The 18,665-nt window shown below is 44.5% G+C and overlaps 1 protein-coding gene and 1 long non-coding RNA gene across 2 annotated transcripts in view; one reads left to right on the plus strand and one right to left on the minus strand.

Moving 5' to 3' along the window:
- LOC148662607 (uncharacterized) overlaps positions 1-18,665 on the plus strand; it is a 148,093-nt gene that overhangs the window by 83,261 nt on the left and 46,167 nt on the right. The window lies entirely within an intron of this gene.
- Positions 1,412-18,665, minus strand: part of LOC148662613 (soluble scavenger receptor cysteine-rich domain-containing protein SSC5D-like) — a 33,929-nt gene continuing 16,675 nt past the window's right edge. The window contains exons 6-14 of the mRNA XM_088632273.1: positions 14,806-14,841; positions 13,694-13,729; positions 11,473-11,508; positions 10,363-10,398; positions 8,201-8,233; positions 6,641-6,958; positions 5,503-5,817; positions 1,780-1,902; positions 1,412-1,631 (exon numbers count right to left, since the gene is read on the minus strand). Coding sequence (XP_088488399.1) covers positions 1,781-1,902; positions 5,503-5,817; positions 6,641-6,958; positions 8,201-8,233; positions 10,363-10,398; positions 11,473-11,508; positions 13,694-13,729; positions 14,806-14,841 — 932 coding nt within the window. The 3' untranslated portion in view covers positions 1,412-1,631; position 1,780. The remainder of the gene's footprint in view (positions 1,632-1,779; positions 1,903-5,502; positions 5,818-6,640; positions 6,959-8,200; positions 8,234-10,362; positions 10,399-11,472; positions 11,509-13,693; positions 13,730-14,805; positions 14,842-18,665) is intronic.

Here is an 18,665-nt window from a genome sequence, read left to right on the forward strand (position 1 = left end):
TGGGCAAAGGGCGAGATTTTCTTCTTACAAGCTTACCGTTAAAAGTCTGTGGTTTGGGGTTCCTTCCTGTTTCCTTTGGGCTCGATCAGGTCACATGTGTCGGTGGTCTCCTGCTGTCCGTCGTGCTCTGAGGCCCCCCTTCTGCTGCGATTCCTGCCGAGCCAGGCGGCCTCTCTTTCCTCCTGACCACAATCGATTCACCTCGCAAGGGCTACGAGGCAGTCGGGTGGAACGAGAAACAGCTCATCCGGGCTGGCGACTTCCAGGCGAATCTTATTTTCCAGCCGCAGACAGCACTGGGCCGTCGTTCCGCGCTCTTTGGAAATCACAACTGCGAAAGCGATGCCCCCATTCCTGTTTAAATCACAGGACAGCACGCCATTTGCTTTTTTGTTCCTGTATGCGGATGGAAATGCTGTTTTTCTGTGTCTCTGAGGCAATGAATGCCTGGCCCTTAGTCGTTACTTCTTTTTATTTCTGTGCATTGGCCAAGACTGAGTATTATTATATATTCATAATTAGATTTGTATATATAAAGTGTTACTAGATATTGAAAAGAACTTCCATCGACCTTGGTGCCAAACTTGTGATCCTGTGGCAGGACTCTAAAGTTGACACAGCGCGGGCCCCGATTGAAATTAAAGTTTTCAAATTTACAGATTAGAGAGCGAGAGGTGTCACCGAGCTCCTGCATCAGCCACTGGGAGACGAATGGGGATTAAATGTGGAGACAGCCTGGATTAAACCTATTACTTGTTCCTTTGCAGACGACGCATGCTGACGCAGCTCCCCACCTGAATTATTATTATTACACCTACTGCCAGCAGCCATATCACTCTGCAACTCACAGCTGGCAGCCCCCCACTGAAGCTCAGCAGGTGTGAGCCTGGTCAGTACCTGGAGGGGAGACCTCCTGGGAAAAACTAAGGCTGCTGCTGGAAGAGGTGTTAGTGGGGCCAGCAGGGGGCGCTCACCCTGCAGTGACGGGGACAACCCCGGCGTCCTGGCCAAATTTCCCATTGGCCCTTACCAATCATGGCCTCCTAATAACCCCCCTCTCTGAACTCGCTTCATCCCTCTGCTCTCCTCCCCACTGAGAGCTGCTGTGTGGGGAGCGTTCTGGCACACTATGGCTGCCGTCGCATCATCCAGGTGGTGGGGCTGCACATTGGTGGCGGAAGTGGGATCCCCCATGACCTGTGAAGCGCTTTGAGTGGAGTGTCCAGAACAGCGCTACGCAAGGGTGGTACCTCTAGTGGTAGCCCCCTGTATTGACCTGCCTCTGACCCTGACCCTGCCACATCGCACAAATTCACCAAGTCCAGAAGATATCCAGCTCTTGAACACGAACAACTACAGGTGGATTCAAGACCGCTGAACAGGTCAGGAAAAACGCCGGGTGAAGACACCGTGTTCTTTCAGTTTATTTTATTTGCAGACAGCGCGACGGCAGCCTCCGCACCCGAAGAAACACTGCAAGCACAATAACAAAAACAAAAACAGGCCCGTTCTCCTGCGGCCCGATTTAGGCAAACAGAAACACAGCCCAGCGGAGAAGCTCCAATTTTCCTCTGCATTTTTCCTCGGGGGGGGGGGATCGGTCTTTGCCTTCGGCTCCGAGTCGTCATCACCTGTAAAAAAAAAACAGAGGAAAGAACGTTCGGGCGATCGAAAGAGTACCACCGGAAAACCCGGAATAATTTAACCACGGCTGGTCATCCTGGTCTCTGCTCTACGGTCACCTGAGTGAAAAGAACGGTCCCGGTTCTGGGTTTTTACCTCATCGCTGCGATTTCCTGTTCGCGCAGGCGGCCGCCGCCATCATCCCCATCAGCCCGCAGGCCATGAGCGCGGCGTACGCGCGGTAGAAGTCGGAGGCGATGCCGAAGGCCCGGCCCCGCCCTGCCGAGAACAAAGGGCCCCTCTTCAATCCGACGTCGCTATGACCGGAAAACGGGGCTCTCTCCCATCGACCGGGCGCAGTGGAGGCCCGATCCGACCTTTGGGATCCCCAACCACCCCCACACGAACTGTTCTCCCCCCCCTGCGTCGTGGCACGGACCACCAGACTCAAGATCAGCTTCTATCCCCCTGCAGTGCCCATCCTCAACAGCTCACTGCCGGGCCTTCAGACAGATCTGCACTACGCACTTTATACATAGTCTACCACTGGGTTTGTTCCCCTCTATTGGTCTCACTACTACATATTTATTTCTTGTTCCTGTCGTCCTGGTGTGGTGTTGCTTGCGTGCGTCTCCCGAGAGATCAGCGCGATGCACACAGGGCAAGACATGACTCTAGTACACTACTAGCCAGTAGCCAGATCACCCTGCAACTCACAACTGGCAGCCCCCCCCACTGAAGCTCAGCAGGTGTGAGCCTGGTCAGTACCTGGAGGGGAGACTCCTGGGAAAAACTAAGGTTGCTGCTGGGAGAGGTGTTAGTGGGGCCAGCAGGGGGCGCTCTCACCCTGCGGTCCACGTGGGTCCTAATGCCCCAGTATAGTGACGGGGACACTGGACTGTAAACAGGCGCTGTTCATCGGATGAGACATAAAACCGAGGTCCTGACTCTCTGGGGTCATTAAAGATCCCAGGGTGTCTCTCGAAAAGAGTAGGGGTGTAACCCCGGCGTCCTGGCCAAATTTCCCATTGGCCCTTACCAATCATGGCCTCCTAATAACCCCCCTCTCTGAACTGGCTTCATCCCTCTGCTCTCCTCCCCACTGAGAGCTGCTGTGTGGGGAGCGTTCTGGCGCACTACGGCTGCTGTCGCATCATCCAGGTGGGGGCTGCACACTGGTGGCGGTAGTGGGATTCCCCATTGCCTGTACAGCGCTTTGAGTGGAGTGTCCAGAAAAGCGCTATATAAGTGTAAGCATTTTATTTTTTTTAACCCTTCACGAACTGACAAGGCTCACACCTGCTTAGCTTCAGTGGGTTGCCACCGAGTGATATGGCTGCTGGTTACAAAACAAATGATACTCTACGCCATGCAGTGCGTATATTGCAACGACCTATACAGTGGAGGTTGTGTGTTTTGGGGGAGGCTGGTCTTTGAAGGAACTACCGTAATACTGAACTGCCAGTAGAGGTCGCCAAAGGCCTATGACTCCTGTAAAAGCCCTGCTGAGTGTTTACTATTGGTTAAAGCACTAGAATGGGTAGAATCAGTTATACATTAGTGGTGTAGGGTTCTTGTAGTGATTCGAAAATTCAGCGCGTTTACCTGTAGTGAAACAGAATTTCCTTAAATAACACGAGAGATGTAATATCGGAAGATCTAACACCCACTGTGGACACACAGGAGATCGGCTTGGACCGATCTCTCGATTCTCTCACTTTGTCATTGAAGTTTAATATAATCTCTACGTACGTTCCAACATGGGAGACTAAATTCCACAAACTCGGGGTGTGTGTGTGTGTGGGAGGGGGGGGTTAGGTTCAGACAAGATGGCGGATCACGTCTGAACTACGGAGGGGTGGAGCGGTGGCACTGTGGCTAATGATCTGTCGACTTTAAGGATAAGCAAGGATAAGCAAGACTCCAAAGACGACGCTGACAGTCGTCTTTATACAGTGAAGCAAAAACCGGATAATATGCACTCCCATATGAATCCCTGCTATATATGATCGATCTAGAAAGCTGACCAGTATCTATATGTTGGGCTGAGTGTGGGTTTTAAGGATCTGCGGGAGGTGTCCCCAATTGAAAACCAATACATTTACAGTGCCTTGCGAAAGTATTCGGCCCCCTTGAACTTTTCAACCTTTTGCCACATTTCAGGCTTTGAACATAAAGATATAAATTTTTTATTTTATGTGAAGAATCACCAACAAGTGGGACACAATTGTGAAGTGGAACGAAATCTATTGGATTTTTGAAACTTTTTTAACTAATAAAAAAATGAAAAGTTGGGCGTGCAAAATTATTCGGCCCCCTTGCGTTAATACTTTGTAGAGCCACCTTTTGCTGCGATTACAGCTGCAAGTCGCTTGGGGTATGTCTCTATCAGTTTTGCACATCGAGAGACTGAAATTCTTGCCCATTCTTCCTCGCAAAACAGCTCGAGCTCAGTGAGGTTGGATGGAGAGCGTTTGTGAACAGCAGTTTTCAGCTCTTTCCACAGATTCTCGATTGGATTCAGGTCTGGACATTGACTTGGCCATTCAAACACCTGGATACGTTTATTTGTGAACCATTCGTTTGTAGATTTTGCTGTATGTTTGGGATCATTGTCTTGTTGGAAGATAAATCTCAGTTTCAGGTCTTTTGCAGACTCCAACAGGTTTTCATCCAGAATGGTCCTGTATTTGGCTGCATCCATCTTCCCCTCAATTTTAACCATCTTCCCTGTCCCTGCTGAAGAAAAGCAGGCCCAAACCATGATGCTGCCACCACCATGTTTGACAGTGGGGATGGTGTGTTGAGGGTGATGAGCTGTGTTGCTTTTACGCCAAACATATCGTTTTGCATTGTGGCCAAAAAGTTCGATTTTGGTTTCATCTGACCAGAGCACCTTCTTCCACATGTTTGGGGTGTCTCCCAGGTGGCTTGTGGCAAACTTTAGACGAGACTTTTTATGGATATCTTTGAGAAATGGCTTTCTTCTTGCCACTCTTCCATAAAGGCCAGATTTGTGCAGTGTAAGACTGATTGTTGTCCTATGGACAGACTCTCCCACCTCAGCTGTAGTTCTCTGCAGTTCATCCAGAGTGATCATGGGCCTCTTGGCTGCATCTCTGATCAGTCTTCTCCTTGTCTGAGCTGAAAGTTTAGAGGGACGGCCAGGTCTTGGTAGATTTGCAGTGGTCTGATACTCCTTCCATTTCAAGATGATCGCTTGCACAGTGCTCCTTGGGGTGTTTGAAGCTTGGGAAATCTTTTTGTATCCAAATCCGGCTTAAAACTTCTCCACAACAGTATTACGGACCTGCCTGGTGTGTTCCTTGGTCTTCATGATGCTCTCTGCGCTTTCAACAGAACCTTGAGACTATCACAGAGCAGGTGCATTTATACAGAGACTTGATTACACACAGGTGGATTCTATTTATCACCATCAGTCATTTAGGACAACATTGGATCATTCAGAGATCCTCGCTGAACTTCTGGAGTGAGTTTGCTGCACTGAAAGTAAAGGGGCCGAATAATTTTGCACGCCCCACTTTTCATTTTTTTATTAGTTAAAAAAGTTTCAAAAATACAATAGATTTTGTTCCACTTCACAATTGTGTCCCACTTGTTGGTGATTCTTCACATAAAATAAAAAATTTATATCTTTATGTTTGAAGCCTGAAATGTGGCAAAAGGTTGAAAAGTTCAAGGGGGCCGAATACTTTCGCAAGGCACTGTATATGTACGGGTCCAAAACAATTCTTCGTTTTCAGAATTTGGACTATTTCAGACATGTATCGCTGGAATTCGGCGCCACGGTCCCCTTTGGAGTGGTACATTAAAACCGTTACCACATCGCTAATAAATGACGGCAGGCGAGAGTCTCACCAGCGCACACCAGTCCCGCCTCTTCTCCCAGGGTGCAGTTCGTCATGTTCGTGGGCGACGGCGGGCAGAAGAAAATCCGAGATTCGTTGCCTTGGCACCGGAGCGCCCCTGACCACACCGGGCCGCCCCCTCTCCCGAAATAAGACGCCCGCCCCACTTTTTCGGGGGTCCCGCAGTGCAGCTCCCGGCAGACGACCTCGGCGCTCGGCCGGTCAAAGTCCGAGCGGCACACGGAGCCCCAGGTCGTCCCGCGAAGCACCTCCAGCCTCCCCGAGCAGCGATCCCAGCCTCCCGCCAGCCTGGCCGCACGGTGCCCTGGGATTGCAGCACAGGAGAAACCCGCTCGGGAGGTTAATGTTCCCGATCAGTTTAAATCAGTAATGTTCCATTAATGCATATCACCCTGCAACTCCCAGCTGGCAGCCCCCCCCCCCCCCACTGGAGCTCAGCAGGTGTGAGCCTGGTCAGTACCTGGAGGGGAGACTCCTGGGAAAAACTGAGGTTGCTGCTGGAAGAGGTGTTAGTGGGGCCAGCAGGGGGCGCTCACCCTGCGGTCCATGTGGGTCCTAAATCCCCAGTATAGTGACGGGGGACACTGGACTGTAAACAGGCGCTGTCCTTCGGATGAGACATCAAACCGAGGTCCTGACTCTCTGTGGTCATTAAAAATCCCAGGGTGTTCCTCGAAAAGAGTAGGGGTGTAACCCCGGTGTCCTAGCAAAATTTCCCAAGGGCCCTTACCAATCACGTCCTCCTAATAACCCCCCCTCTCTGAACTGGCTCCATAACTCTGCTCTCCTCCTCACTGAGAGCTGGTGTGTAGGGAGCGTTCTGGCGCACTATGGCTGCCGTCGCATCATCCAGGTGGGGGCTGCACATTGGTGGCGGGATCGGGATTCCCCCTGACCTGTGGCAGGGTGAGCAGCCGCTGCATATTGGAAAGGGGGGAACTTTACGTTACCACGCAGAAAGTCGATTCTCTCCACACCAAGCCCTCTCCCAAGCCTCTACGGTCTAGACTTTCCAAAACCACGCCAAATGTTTAAGAGGTACATCATTTCAGGCAGAAATTGCCTCTGGGGGAGGGGGGCCTTTGAGTAGCTTAGCACCATAACCGTTGCAAATGTGGGCGTCCTACCTGAACAAACCACTCCAGCGCTCGTGCTTGGAGAACCGTTGGGCTCGGGGGCTATTCTTTGTAGCCCACAGAGCCTCAGAAACGGCTCCGATCCACTGCAGGACACGTTTGCCAGGAAAACCGGCCCAGGCCGATCGCCGAGCGTGGCTCCCGGAGGCCCGGCCTCCACTGCCGAACCGCAGCCCAGCTGGGAGCAGACGACTGCGGCCACCTGCAGATCCCAACTCCTAGCGGAAACTCGAACCCACTGCCCTTTGTAATGCACCTCCACTGTCCCGCCACAGGGACTGAGGCCACCCACCAGCCTCGCGTCTCGGCCTGGAGAGAGAGAGAGAGAGAGAGAGAGAGAAGGAGTCAACAGAAAGGCTACAAACGAGAGGAGTCCATTCAGGCCATCTTGCTAATTGGACAACTAGATATAAATGGATGTCGTGACGGACTGGTGTCCCTCCCAGGGGGTATCCTGCTTTGTACCCACTGCATGCTGGGATAGAGAGTACAGCCCTGTTGGGAAACCTCTGGGGGGGGCATGATCTGCTGCTTACCGCCACCTACCCACAGGGAGAACATCCAGACTCCACACAGACAGCATCTCGGGTCCAGAGTTGAACCTACAGCCCCGGCACTGAGAGAGACAGCCCTGCACTGAAATAGTCACTCATATTTTCCCCGAATTGTAAATTCAAATGACTACTCGGAATTCTGATTCTCCAATAGCGCATGGATTTGATTTGCTGACTAAAGGAGACTCAAGTCGGACCCACCCTCCCCCAATGACAATGGCTGCAGATAACATTTCCAAAGCACAGACCAAGAGTTTGGCGGTATCAGCGGGTCACCAGTTTGACGCGGTTATCACACGCTAAGGATTTGCAACCCAGTCCTAAGCGCAAAGATCATTTGTTCCAGTACCTGAAAGGAGGAGACCAAACGCAAAAAGTGGAATTATTCTAAACTCTTAAAACACCTACGTGCCGAGATAAAATGGTGACAACCCGCCCTCCCTCCTGCCTCATTTGAATCTTTTCGTCTCAAAAACCCAAATTGCTCGAGTAGAGGGCGCTGCAACAGACACATAAGTTCTGGCTCCCAAAACGAATCTGTTGAATCAGATGCGTTTTATCGCACGCGAGGCACAATAAAGCCGAAGCACTGTTCGAAATACCGCTACAAAACTTGCAGTTTATGTAGCTCGTTACCATGGTAACGGGGGGAGGTCACGGTGTCCGGGCCCGTTCACAGACTTTGGTCACTCTTGATGGTCAGTGTTAGGTTTCCTAGCGGGCATCTGGAACCCTTATCAGTTATCCCCCCCTTTCCTGATTCTAAGCCGGTCACTTAGAAGTCCAGTCCTCGTGCAGAAAGGACTCAGTTAACCCCCTTGTTCACATCTTATATCTTTCTTCAAGGGCCGAAAAAAAAACAAACACATTTCGACGTCACTACCGCAAGGCCCACGGAGCTTTCAACTCTGTCCCCACTGCTCTCTCATGTCCACCCCTTTCGAGGCAGCCCACATCAATCAACAACCGAACTATCAAACAAACGAGAAACTCTTACCTCCAAAATGATAGTCCATTTCGCACCACTCATCTGAAAGTCAATAAACGTAGAACATTCAGTATTTTCTGCTCTTTTTAGCTCTGTTCCGATACTCTGGGAGGACTCTGCATATACACACAAAGGAGGCAAAGTACACTGATGACTGACAGAGTGCACTTTGTGTTTTTCAAACTAACCTACACCTTTCTCTTAAGGGTATCTGTGGTCATGCCTTGAAATCAGACACGGATCACGCAGACTGTAAACCCCCACTTCTCCTTCTTAGGGAATAGCCAGTTAATTGAATTCACTTTTGTCACTACTGATCTTTACGCCAAGGTCTACGTATGATGGCTGGAGATCTGACAGCTGTATAATGTACTACCCTGGATCACAGATAGAGAGCATTTACCGCAGTATTAAAGAGCGTGACCTTACAATACGACTGAACTCGGAAAGAAAGCGTCGCAACTTCCTGGATCCTCAAAGAATCTGTAGCGCACCCCCCCCCCCCCCGAAACATCTTCCGAATGTCACGGCGAAAAAGCCCCAGTTTCCAAAGCTTCCAAACGCCACATTGCTGAAATTGAGATTTGCTCACTGTGCTCTGTAATGACGGTAATCGGGATGAGCGTACGAGCGATTGTGTCCACCGTGCATCCCAACACACGGCGTGATGCGCGTGTTCGAGCCCCCAGTATGTTGCTCAGACCAGGTCAACGTAAAAAAGACGCTGTAAAACATGCTCGGAAATAAAAAGTCAAGAAGCGAAAACTTTCAAAACTAGCAAAAAGCCGCCTTCAGATTGAAGCCGAGATAACCGAACCCTTCCTGGCAGAGGAAGACTCTGAAGAAACCAGTCTGATAAACTACTCCGTTGGTGATTAAATTCGCGATGGTGGTCAAGATCTTAAAGGCTTTCTGCCGAACCTTCAAGCCACGAGGGGAAAAAACACAAGTGGTCACAGTCAGTGATCTGACCACAGATACAGCTGACCAATGTGGTACCCTGCACTTAATATGCAATGTTTAGAAAATGTTACAAAAGCATGACATGAAACCTCTCTGACCTATTTCATCTCGGGGCTTCTTCACTTTGGAGATCGCTGAAAGAGCAAAACATACAGAACGATGCGGTGGTCAGGAAACAAAAACAGCTATAAACACAGCTATGCCAGCAGCCATGTCACCCTGCAACTCACAGCTGGCAGCCCCACTGAAGCTCAGCAGGTGTGAGCCTGGTCAGTACCTGGATGTCACGAAGTTGGTCACAGTCAATGATCTGACCACAGACACAGCTGACCAATGTGGTACCCTGCACTTCATATGCAATGTTTAGAAAATGTTAAACTAACTTTTGGGATGAAGACGCCCCCATCCAACTCATGTCGTGATTTTAAGAGATCCATTGCTCTGTGTTGTTTTTTTTTCCCTATCTTTCAATATCAAACTGTTTTTCTTTAAATTACTTATTGTAGCTGAGAAATATATATTTTTTCCCTCCAGAAAATAATTATCTTGCACCCCGTTAGATTAATTGTATCAGACTTTGGCCATACTGGCAGTTTGAAAGAAACATTAGCTTTAATGTTGCTTGAAGTCTTTAAGCTTCATAATTTACACGTGAACACTTATTGTATCTCACCATTTAGTTATTAGAAGACGAATAAGATAGTGGTGTCATCATAGTCTGCAGCTACCTTAATAAACAAATATCTGACTCTGTATTTATCCTACACTAACTCTTTTCAGTTTCTCTCAAGGATTCTTTAGACTAGTTCCACCCTTCAATAATACCACACTGGAATCTCTTCTTGAAGGTGGAGACCAGTGTCAGATTTGAAAACAAAAAACGGAATTAGCCATTCTTTACTTATACTTAGGAACCAAAAACGATGGAATAAACTAGGACCCCATCCACCCCTGAGCTAACATTTTGAGAACGTTTCAACAGGAGCTCTCCTCTTTTTAAGTTTTGTTGTTTTAAGTTCACCTTGGTTTCATTTGAAAATCGCTCAAGGTACTATCGCACTTTTCAAATACCTGAAAAGAAATGTCAGAGCTGATGAGCATTAAGCGCTGCTCTGCATGCAGCGTGTCCTAATGTCCACCCCACTCATTATAGCTGAGTTTTATGAACATGTAAAACATAAGGCATGATGACATGAAACCTCTCTTACCTATTTCATCTTGGGGCTTCGTCACTTTGGTGATCACTGAAAGAGCAAAACATACATAATGTTGCTGTGTGGTGAGGAAAAAAAACAGCTATAAACACAGCTATGCCAGCAGCCATGTCACCCTGCAACTCACAGCTGGCAGCCCCACTGAAGCTCAGCAGGTGTGAGCCTGGTCAGTACCTGGATGTCACGAAAGTGGTCACAGTCAATGATCTGACCACAGACACAGCTGACCAATGTGGTACGCTGTACTTAATATGCAATGTTTAGAAAATGTTAAACTAACTTTTGGGATGAAGACGCCCCAATCCAACTAATGTCGTGATTTTAACAGATCCATTGCTCTGTGTTTGTTTTTTTCCCTATCTTTCAATATCAAACGGTTTTTCTCAAAATTACTTATTGTAGCTCAGAAATATATATTTTTTCCCTCCAGAAAATAATTACCTCGCACCCCTTTAGATTAATTGTATCAGACTTTGGCCATGCTGCCAGTTTTAAAGAAAAATTAGCTTTAATGTTGCTTGAAGTCTTTAAGCTTCATAATTTACACGTGAACACTTATTGTATCTTACCATGTAGTTATTAGAAGACACGTAAGATAGTGGTGTCATCATAATCTGCAGCTACCTTAATAAACAAATATCTGACTATGTATTAATCTTACACTAACTCTTTTCAGTTTCTCTTAAGGATTCTTTAGACTAGTTCAACCCTTCAATATTCCCACACTGGAATCTCTTCTTGAAGATGGAGACCAGTGTCAGCTTTGAAAACAAGAAACGGAATTAGCCATTCTTTACTTATACTTAGGAACCAATAATGATGGATTAAACTAGGACCCCATCCACCCCTGAGCTAACATTGTGAAAACTTTTCAACAGGAGCTCTCCTCTTTTTAAGTTTTGTTGTTTTAAGTTCACCTTGGTTTCATTTGAAAATCGCTCAAGGTACTATCGCACTTTTCAAATACCTGAAAAGAAATGTCAGAGCTGATGAGCATTAAGCGCTGCTCTGCATGCAGCGTGTCCTAATGTCCACCCCACTCATTATAGCTGAGTTTTATGAACATGTAAAACATAAGGCATGATGACATGAAACCTCTCTTACCTATTTCATCTTGGGGCTTCGTCACTTTGGTGATCACTGAAAGAGCAAAACATACATAATGTTGCTGTGTGGTGAGGAAAAAAAACAGCTATAAACACAGCTATGCCAGCAGCCATGTCACCCTGCAACTCACAGCTGGCAGCCCCACTGAAGCTCAGCAGGTGTGAGCCTGGTCAGTACCTGGATGTCACAAAAGTGGTCACAGTCAATGATCTGACCACAGACACAGCTGACCAATGTGGTACGCTGTACTTAATATGCAATGTTTAGAAAATGTTAAACTAACTTTTGGGATGAAGACGCCCCCATCCAACTCATGTCGTGATTTTAACAGATCCATTGCTCTGAGTTTGTTTTTTTTCCCTATCTTTCAATATCAAACTGTTTTTCTCAAAATTACTTATTGAAGCTCAGAAATATATATGTTTTCCCTCCAGAAAATAATTACCTCGCACCCCTTTAGATTAATTGTATCAGACTTTGGCCATGCTGCCAGTTTTAAAGAAAAATGAGCTTTAATGTTGCTTGAAGTCTTTAAGCTTCATAATTTACACGTGAACACTTATTGTATCTCACCATGTAGTTATTAGAAGACGCATAAGATAGTGGTGTCATCATAGTCTGCAGCTACCTTAATAAACATATATCTGACTCTGTATTTATCCTACACTAACTCCTTTCAGTTTCTCTCAAGGATTCTTTAGACTAGTTCCACAATTCAATATTACCACACTGGAATCTCTTCTTGAAGGTGGAGACCAGTGTCAGATTTGAAAACAAAAAATGGAATTAGCCATTCTTAACTTATACTTAGGAACCAAAAACGATGGAATAAACTAGGACCCCATCCACCCCTGAGCTAACATTTTGAGAACTTTTCAACAGGAGCTCTCCTCTTTTTCATTTTGTTGTTTTAGGTTCACCTTGGTTTCATTTGAAAATCGCTCAAGGTACTATCGCACTTTTCAAATACCTGAAAAGAAATGTCAGAGCTGACAAGCATTAAGCGCTGCTCTGCATGCAGCGTGTCCTAATGTCCACCCCACTCATTATAGCTGAGTTTTATAAACATGTAAAACATAAGGCACGATGACATGAAACCCTCTTACCTATTTTATCTTGGGGCTTCGTCACTTTGGTGATCACTGAAAGAGCAAAACATACATAACGTTGCTGTGTGGTGAGGAAAAAAAAACAGCTATAAACACAGCTATGCCAGCAGCCATGTCACCCCGCAACTCACAGCTGGCAGCCCCACTGAAGCTCAGCAGTTGTGAGCCTGGTCAGTACCTGGATGTCACAAAAGTGGTCACAGTCAATGATCTGACCACAGACACAGCTGACCAATGTGGTACGCTGTACTTAATATGCAATGTTTAGAAAATGTTAAACTAACTTTTGGGATGAAGACGCCCCAATCCAACTCATGTCGTGATTTTAACAGATCCATTGCTCTGTGTTTGTTTTTTTTCCCTATCTTTCAATATCAAACGGTTTTTCTCAAAATTACTTATTGTAGCTGAGAAATATATATTTTTTCCCTCCAGAAAATAATTACCTCGCACCCCTTTAGATTAATTGTATCAGACTTTGGCCATGCTGCCAGTTTGAAAGAAAAATTAGCTTTAATGTTGCTTGAAGTCTTTAAGCTTCATAATTTACACGTGAACACTTATTGTATCTTACCATGTAGTTATTAGAAGACACGTAAGATAGTGGTGTCATCATAGTCTGCAGCTACCTTAATAAACAAATATCTGACTATGTATTAATCTTACACTAACTCTTTTCAGTTTCTCTTAAGGATTCTTTAGACTAGTTCAACCCTTCAATATTCCCACACTGGAATCTCTTCTTGAAGATGGAGACCAGTGTCAGCTTTGAAAACAAAAAACGGAATTAGCCATTCTTTACTTATACTTAGGAACCAAAAACGATGGGATAAAGTAGGACCCCATCCACCCCTAAGCTAATATTTTGAAAACTTTTCAACAGCAGCTCTCCACTTTTTAATTTTCGTTGTTTTAAGTTCACCTTGGTTTCATTTGAAAATCGCTCAAGGTACTATCGCACTTTTCAAATACCTGAAAAGAAATGTCAGAGCTGACAAGTATTAAGCTCTGCTCTGCATGCAGCGTGTCCTAATGTCCACCCCACTCATTATAGCTGAGTTTTATGAACATGTAAAACATAAGGCATGATGACATGAAACCTCTCTTACCTATTTCATCTTGGGGCTTCATCACTTTGGTGATCACTGAAAGAGCAAAACATACATAATGTTGCTGTGTGGTGAGGAAAAAAAACAGCTATAAACACAGCTATGCCAGCAGCTATGTCACCCTGCAACTCACAGCTGGCAGCCCCACTGAAGCTCAGCAGGTGTGAGCCTGGTCAGTACCTGGATGTCACAAAAGTGGTCACAGTCAATGATCTGACCACAGACACAGCTGACCAATGTGGTACGCTGTACTTAATATGCAATGTTTAGAAAATGTTAAACTAACTTTTGGGATGAAGACGCCCCCATCCAACTCATGTCGTGATTTTAACAGATCCATTGCTCTGTGTTTGTTTTTTTTCCCTATCTTTCAATCTCAAACGGTTTTTCTCAAAATTACTTATTGTAGCTCAGAAATATATATTTTTTCCCTCCAGAAAATAATTACCTCGCACCCCTTTAGATTAATTGTATCAGACTTTGGCCATGCTGCCAGTTTTAAAGAAAAATTAGCTTTAATGTTGCTTGAAGTCTTTAAGCTTCATAATTTACACGTGAACACTTATTGTATCTTACCATGTAGTTATTAGAAGACGCGTAAGATAGTGGTGTCCTCATAGTCTGCAGCTACCTTAATAAACAAATATCTGACTCTGTATTTATCCTACACTAACTCTTTTCAGTTTCTCTCAAGGATTCTTTAGACTAGTTCCACCCTTCAATATTACCACACTGGAATCTTTTCTTGAAGATGGAGACCAGTGTCAGATTTGAAAACAAAAAATGGAATTAGCCATTCTTAACTTATACTTAGGAACCAAAAACGATGGAATAAACTAGGACCCCTTCCACCCCTGAGCTAACATTTTGAAAACTTTTCAACAGCAGCTCTCCTCTTTTTCATTTTTTTTTGTTTTAGGTTCACCTTGGTTTCATTTGAAAATCGCTCAAGGTACTATCGCACTTTTCAAATACCTGAAAAGAAATGTCAGAGCTGACAAGTATTAAGCGCTGCTCTGCCTGCAGCGTGTCCTAATGTCCACCCCACTCATTATAGCTGAGTTTTATGAACATGTAAAACATAAGGCATGATGACATGAAACCTCTCTTACCTATTTCATCTTGGGGCTTCGTCACTTTGGTGATCACTGAAAGAGCAAAACATACATAATGTTGCTGTGTGGTGAGGAAAAAAAAAAGCTATAAACACAGCTATGCCAGCAGCCATGTCACCCTGCAACTCACAGCTGGCAGCCCCACTGAAGCTCAGCAGGTGTGAGCCTGGATGTCACAAAAGTGGTCACAGTCAATGATCTGACCACAGACACAGCTGACCAATGTGGTACGCTGTACTTAATATGCAATGTTTAGAAAATGTTAAACTAACTTTTGGGATGAAGACGCCCCAATCCAACTCATGTCGTGATTTTAACAGATCCATTGCTCTGTGTTTCTTTTTTTTCCCTATCTTTCAATATCAAACGGTTTTTCTCAAAATTACTTATTGTAGCTGAGAAATATATATTTTTTCCCTCCAGAAAATAATTACCTCGCACCCCTTTAGATTAATTGTATCAGACTTTGGCCATGCTGCCAGTTTTAAAGAAAAATTAGCTTTAATGTTGCTTGAAGTCTTTAAGCTTCATAATTTACACGTGAACACTTATTGTATCTTACCATGTAGTTATTAGAAGACGCGTAAGATAGTGGTGTCCTCATAGTCTGCAGCTACCTTAATAAACAAATATCTGACTCTGTATTTATCCTACACTAACTCTTTTCAGTTTCTCTCAAGGATTCTTTAGACTAGTTCCACCCTTCAATATTACCACACTGGAATCTTTTCTTGAAGATGGAGACCAGTGTCAGATTTGAAAACAAAAAACGGAATCAGCCATTCTTAATACTTAGGAACCAATAATGATGGATTAAACTAGGACCCCATCCACCCCTAAGCTAATATTTTGAAAACTTTTTAACAGCAGCTCTCCTCTTTTTCATTTTTTTGTTTTAGGTTCACCTTGGTTTCATTTGAAAATCGCTCAAGGTACTATCGCACTTTTCAAATACCTGAAAAGGAATGTCAGAGCTGACAAGTATTTAGCACTGCTCTGCATGCAGCGTGTCCTAATGTCCACCCCACTCATTATAGCTGAGTTTTATGAACATGTAAAACATAAGGCACGATGACATGAAACCCTCTTACCTATTTTATCTTGGGGCTTCGTCACTTTGGGGATCACTGAAAGAGCAAAACATACATAACGTTGCTGTGTGGTGAGGAAAAAAAAACAGCTATAAACACAGCTATGCCAGCAGCCATGTCACCCTGCAACTCACAGCTGGCAGCCCCACTGAAGCTCAACAGGTGTGAGCCTGGTCAGTACCTGGATGTCACAAAAGTGGTCACAGTCAATGATCTGACCACAGACACAGCTGACCAATGTGGTACGCTGTACTTAATATGCAATGTTTAGAAAATGTTAAACTAACTTTTGGGATGAAGACGCCCCCATCCAACTCATGTCGTGATTTTAAGAGATCCATTGCTCTGAGTTTGTTTTTTTTCCCTATCTTTCAATATCAAACTGTTTTTCTCAAAATTACTTATTGTAGCTCAGAAATATATATGTTTTCCCTCCAGAAAATAATTACCTCGCACCCCTTTAGATTAATTGTATCAGACTTTGGCCATGCTGCCAGTTTGAAAGAAAAATGAGCTTTAATGTTGCTTGAAGTCTTTAAGCTTCATAATTTACACGTGAACACTTATTGTATCTTACCATGTAGTTATTAGAAGACACATAAGATAGTGGTGTCATCATAGTCTGCAGCTACCTTAATAAACAAATATCTGACTATGTATTAATCTTACATTAACTCTTTTCAGTTTCTCTTAAGGATTCTTTAGACTAGTTCAACCCTTCAATATTCCCACACTGGAATCTCTTCTTGAAGATGGAGACCAGTGTCGGCTTTGAAAAAAAAAACGGAATTAGCCATTCTTTACTTATACTTAGGAACCAATAATGATGGATTAAACTAGGACCCCATCCACCCCTGAGCTAACATGTTGAGAACTTTTCAACAGCAGCTCTCCTCTTTTTCATTTTTTTTGTTTTAGGTTCACCTTGGTTTCATTTGAAAATCGCTCAAGTACTATCGCACTTTTCAAATACCTGAGAAGAAATGTCAGAGCTGACAAGCATTAAGCGCTGCTCTGCATACAGCGTGTCCTAATGTCCACCCCACTCATTATAGCTGAGTTTTATGAACATGTAAAACATAAGGCACGATGACATGAAACCCTCTTACCTATTTTATCTTGGGGCTTCGTCACTTTGGGGATCACTGAAAGAGCAAAACATACATAACGTTGCTGTGTGGTGAGGAAAAAAAAACAGCTATAAACACAGCTATGCCAGCAGCCATGTCACCCTGCAACTCACAGCTGGCAGCCCCACTGAAGCTCAACAGGTGTGAGCCTGGTCAGTACCTGGATGTCACAAAAGTGGTCACAGTCAATGATCTGACCACAGACACAGCTGACCAATGTGGTACGCTGTACTTAATATGCAATGTTTAGAAAATGTTAAACTAACTTTTGGGATGAAGACGCCCCCATCCAACTCATGTCGTGATTTTAAGAGATCCATTGCTCTGAGTTTGTTTTTTTTCCCTATCTTTCAATATCAAACTGTTTTTCTCAAAATTACTTATTGTAGCTCAGAAATATATATGTTTTCCCTCCAGAAAATAATTACCTCGCACCCCTTTAGATTAATTGTATCAGACTTTGGCCATGCTGCCAGTTTGAAAGAAAAATGAGCTTTAATGTTGCTTGAAGTCTTTAAGCTTCATAATTTACACGTGAACACTTATTGTATCTTACCATGTAGTTATTAGAAGACACGTAAGATAGTGGTGTCATCATAGTCTGCAGCTACCTTAATAAACAAATATCTGACTATGTATTAATCTTACACTAACTCTTTTCAGTTTCTCTTAAGGATTCTTTAGACTAGTTCAACCCTTCAATATTCCCACACTGGAATCTCTTTTTGAAGATGGAGACCAGTGTCAGCTTTGAAACCAAAAAACGGAATTAGCCATTCTTTACTTATACTTAGGAACCAAAAACGATGGGATAAAGTAGGACCCCATCCACCCCTAAGCTAATATTTTGAAAACTTTTCAACAGCAGCTCTCCACTTTTTAAGTTTCGTTGTTTTAAGTTCACCTTGGTTTCATTTGAAAATCGCTCAAGGTACTATCGCACTTTTCAAATACCTGAAAAGAAATGTCAGAGCTGACAAGTATTAAGCGCTGCTCTGCCTGCAGCGTGTCCTAATTTCCACCCCACTCATTATAGCTGAGTTTTTTGAACATGTAAAACATAAGGCACGATGACATGAAACCCTCTTACCTATTTTATCTTGGGGCTTCGTCACTTTGGGGATCACTGAAAGAGCAAAACATACATAACGTTGCTGTGTGGTGAGGAAAAAAAAACAACTATAAACATAGCTATGCCAGCAGCCATGTCACCCTGCAACTCACAGCTGGCAGCCCCACTGAAGCTCAGCAGGTGTGAGCCTGGTCAGTACCTGGATGTCACAAAAGTGGTCACAGTCGATGATCCGACCACAGACACAGCTGACCAATGTGGTACGCTGTACTTAATATGCAATGTTTAGAAAATGTTAAACTAACTTTTGGGATGAAGACGCCCCCATCCAACTCATGTCGTGATTTTAAGAGATCCATTGCTCTGTGTTTATTTGTTTTTTCCTATCTTTCAATATCAAACTGTTTTTCTCAAAATTATTTATTGTAGCTCAGAAATATATATTTTTTCCCTCCAGAAAATAATTACCTCGCACCCCTTTAGATTAATTGTATCAGACTTTGGCCATGCTGCCAGTTTTAAAGAAAAATGAGCTTTAATGTTGCTTGAAGTCTTTAAGCTTCA

This window comes from Lepisosteus platostomus, chromosome 5 (assembly GCF_059453375.1).
Source record: "Lepisosteus platostomus isolate fLepPlt1 chromosome 5, fLepPlt1.hap1, whole genome shotgun sequence".
NCBI lineage: Eukaryota > Metazoa > Chordata > Actinopteri > Semionotiformes > Lepisosteidae > Lepisosteus > Lepisosteus platostomus.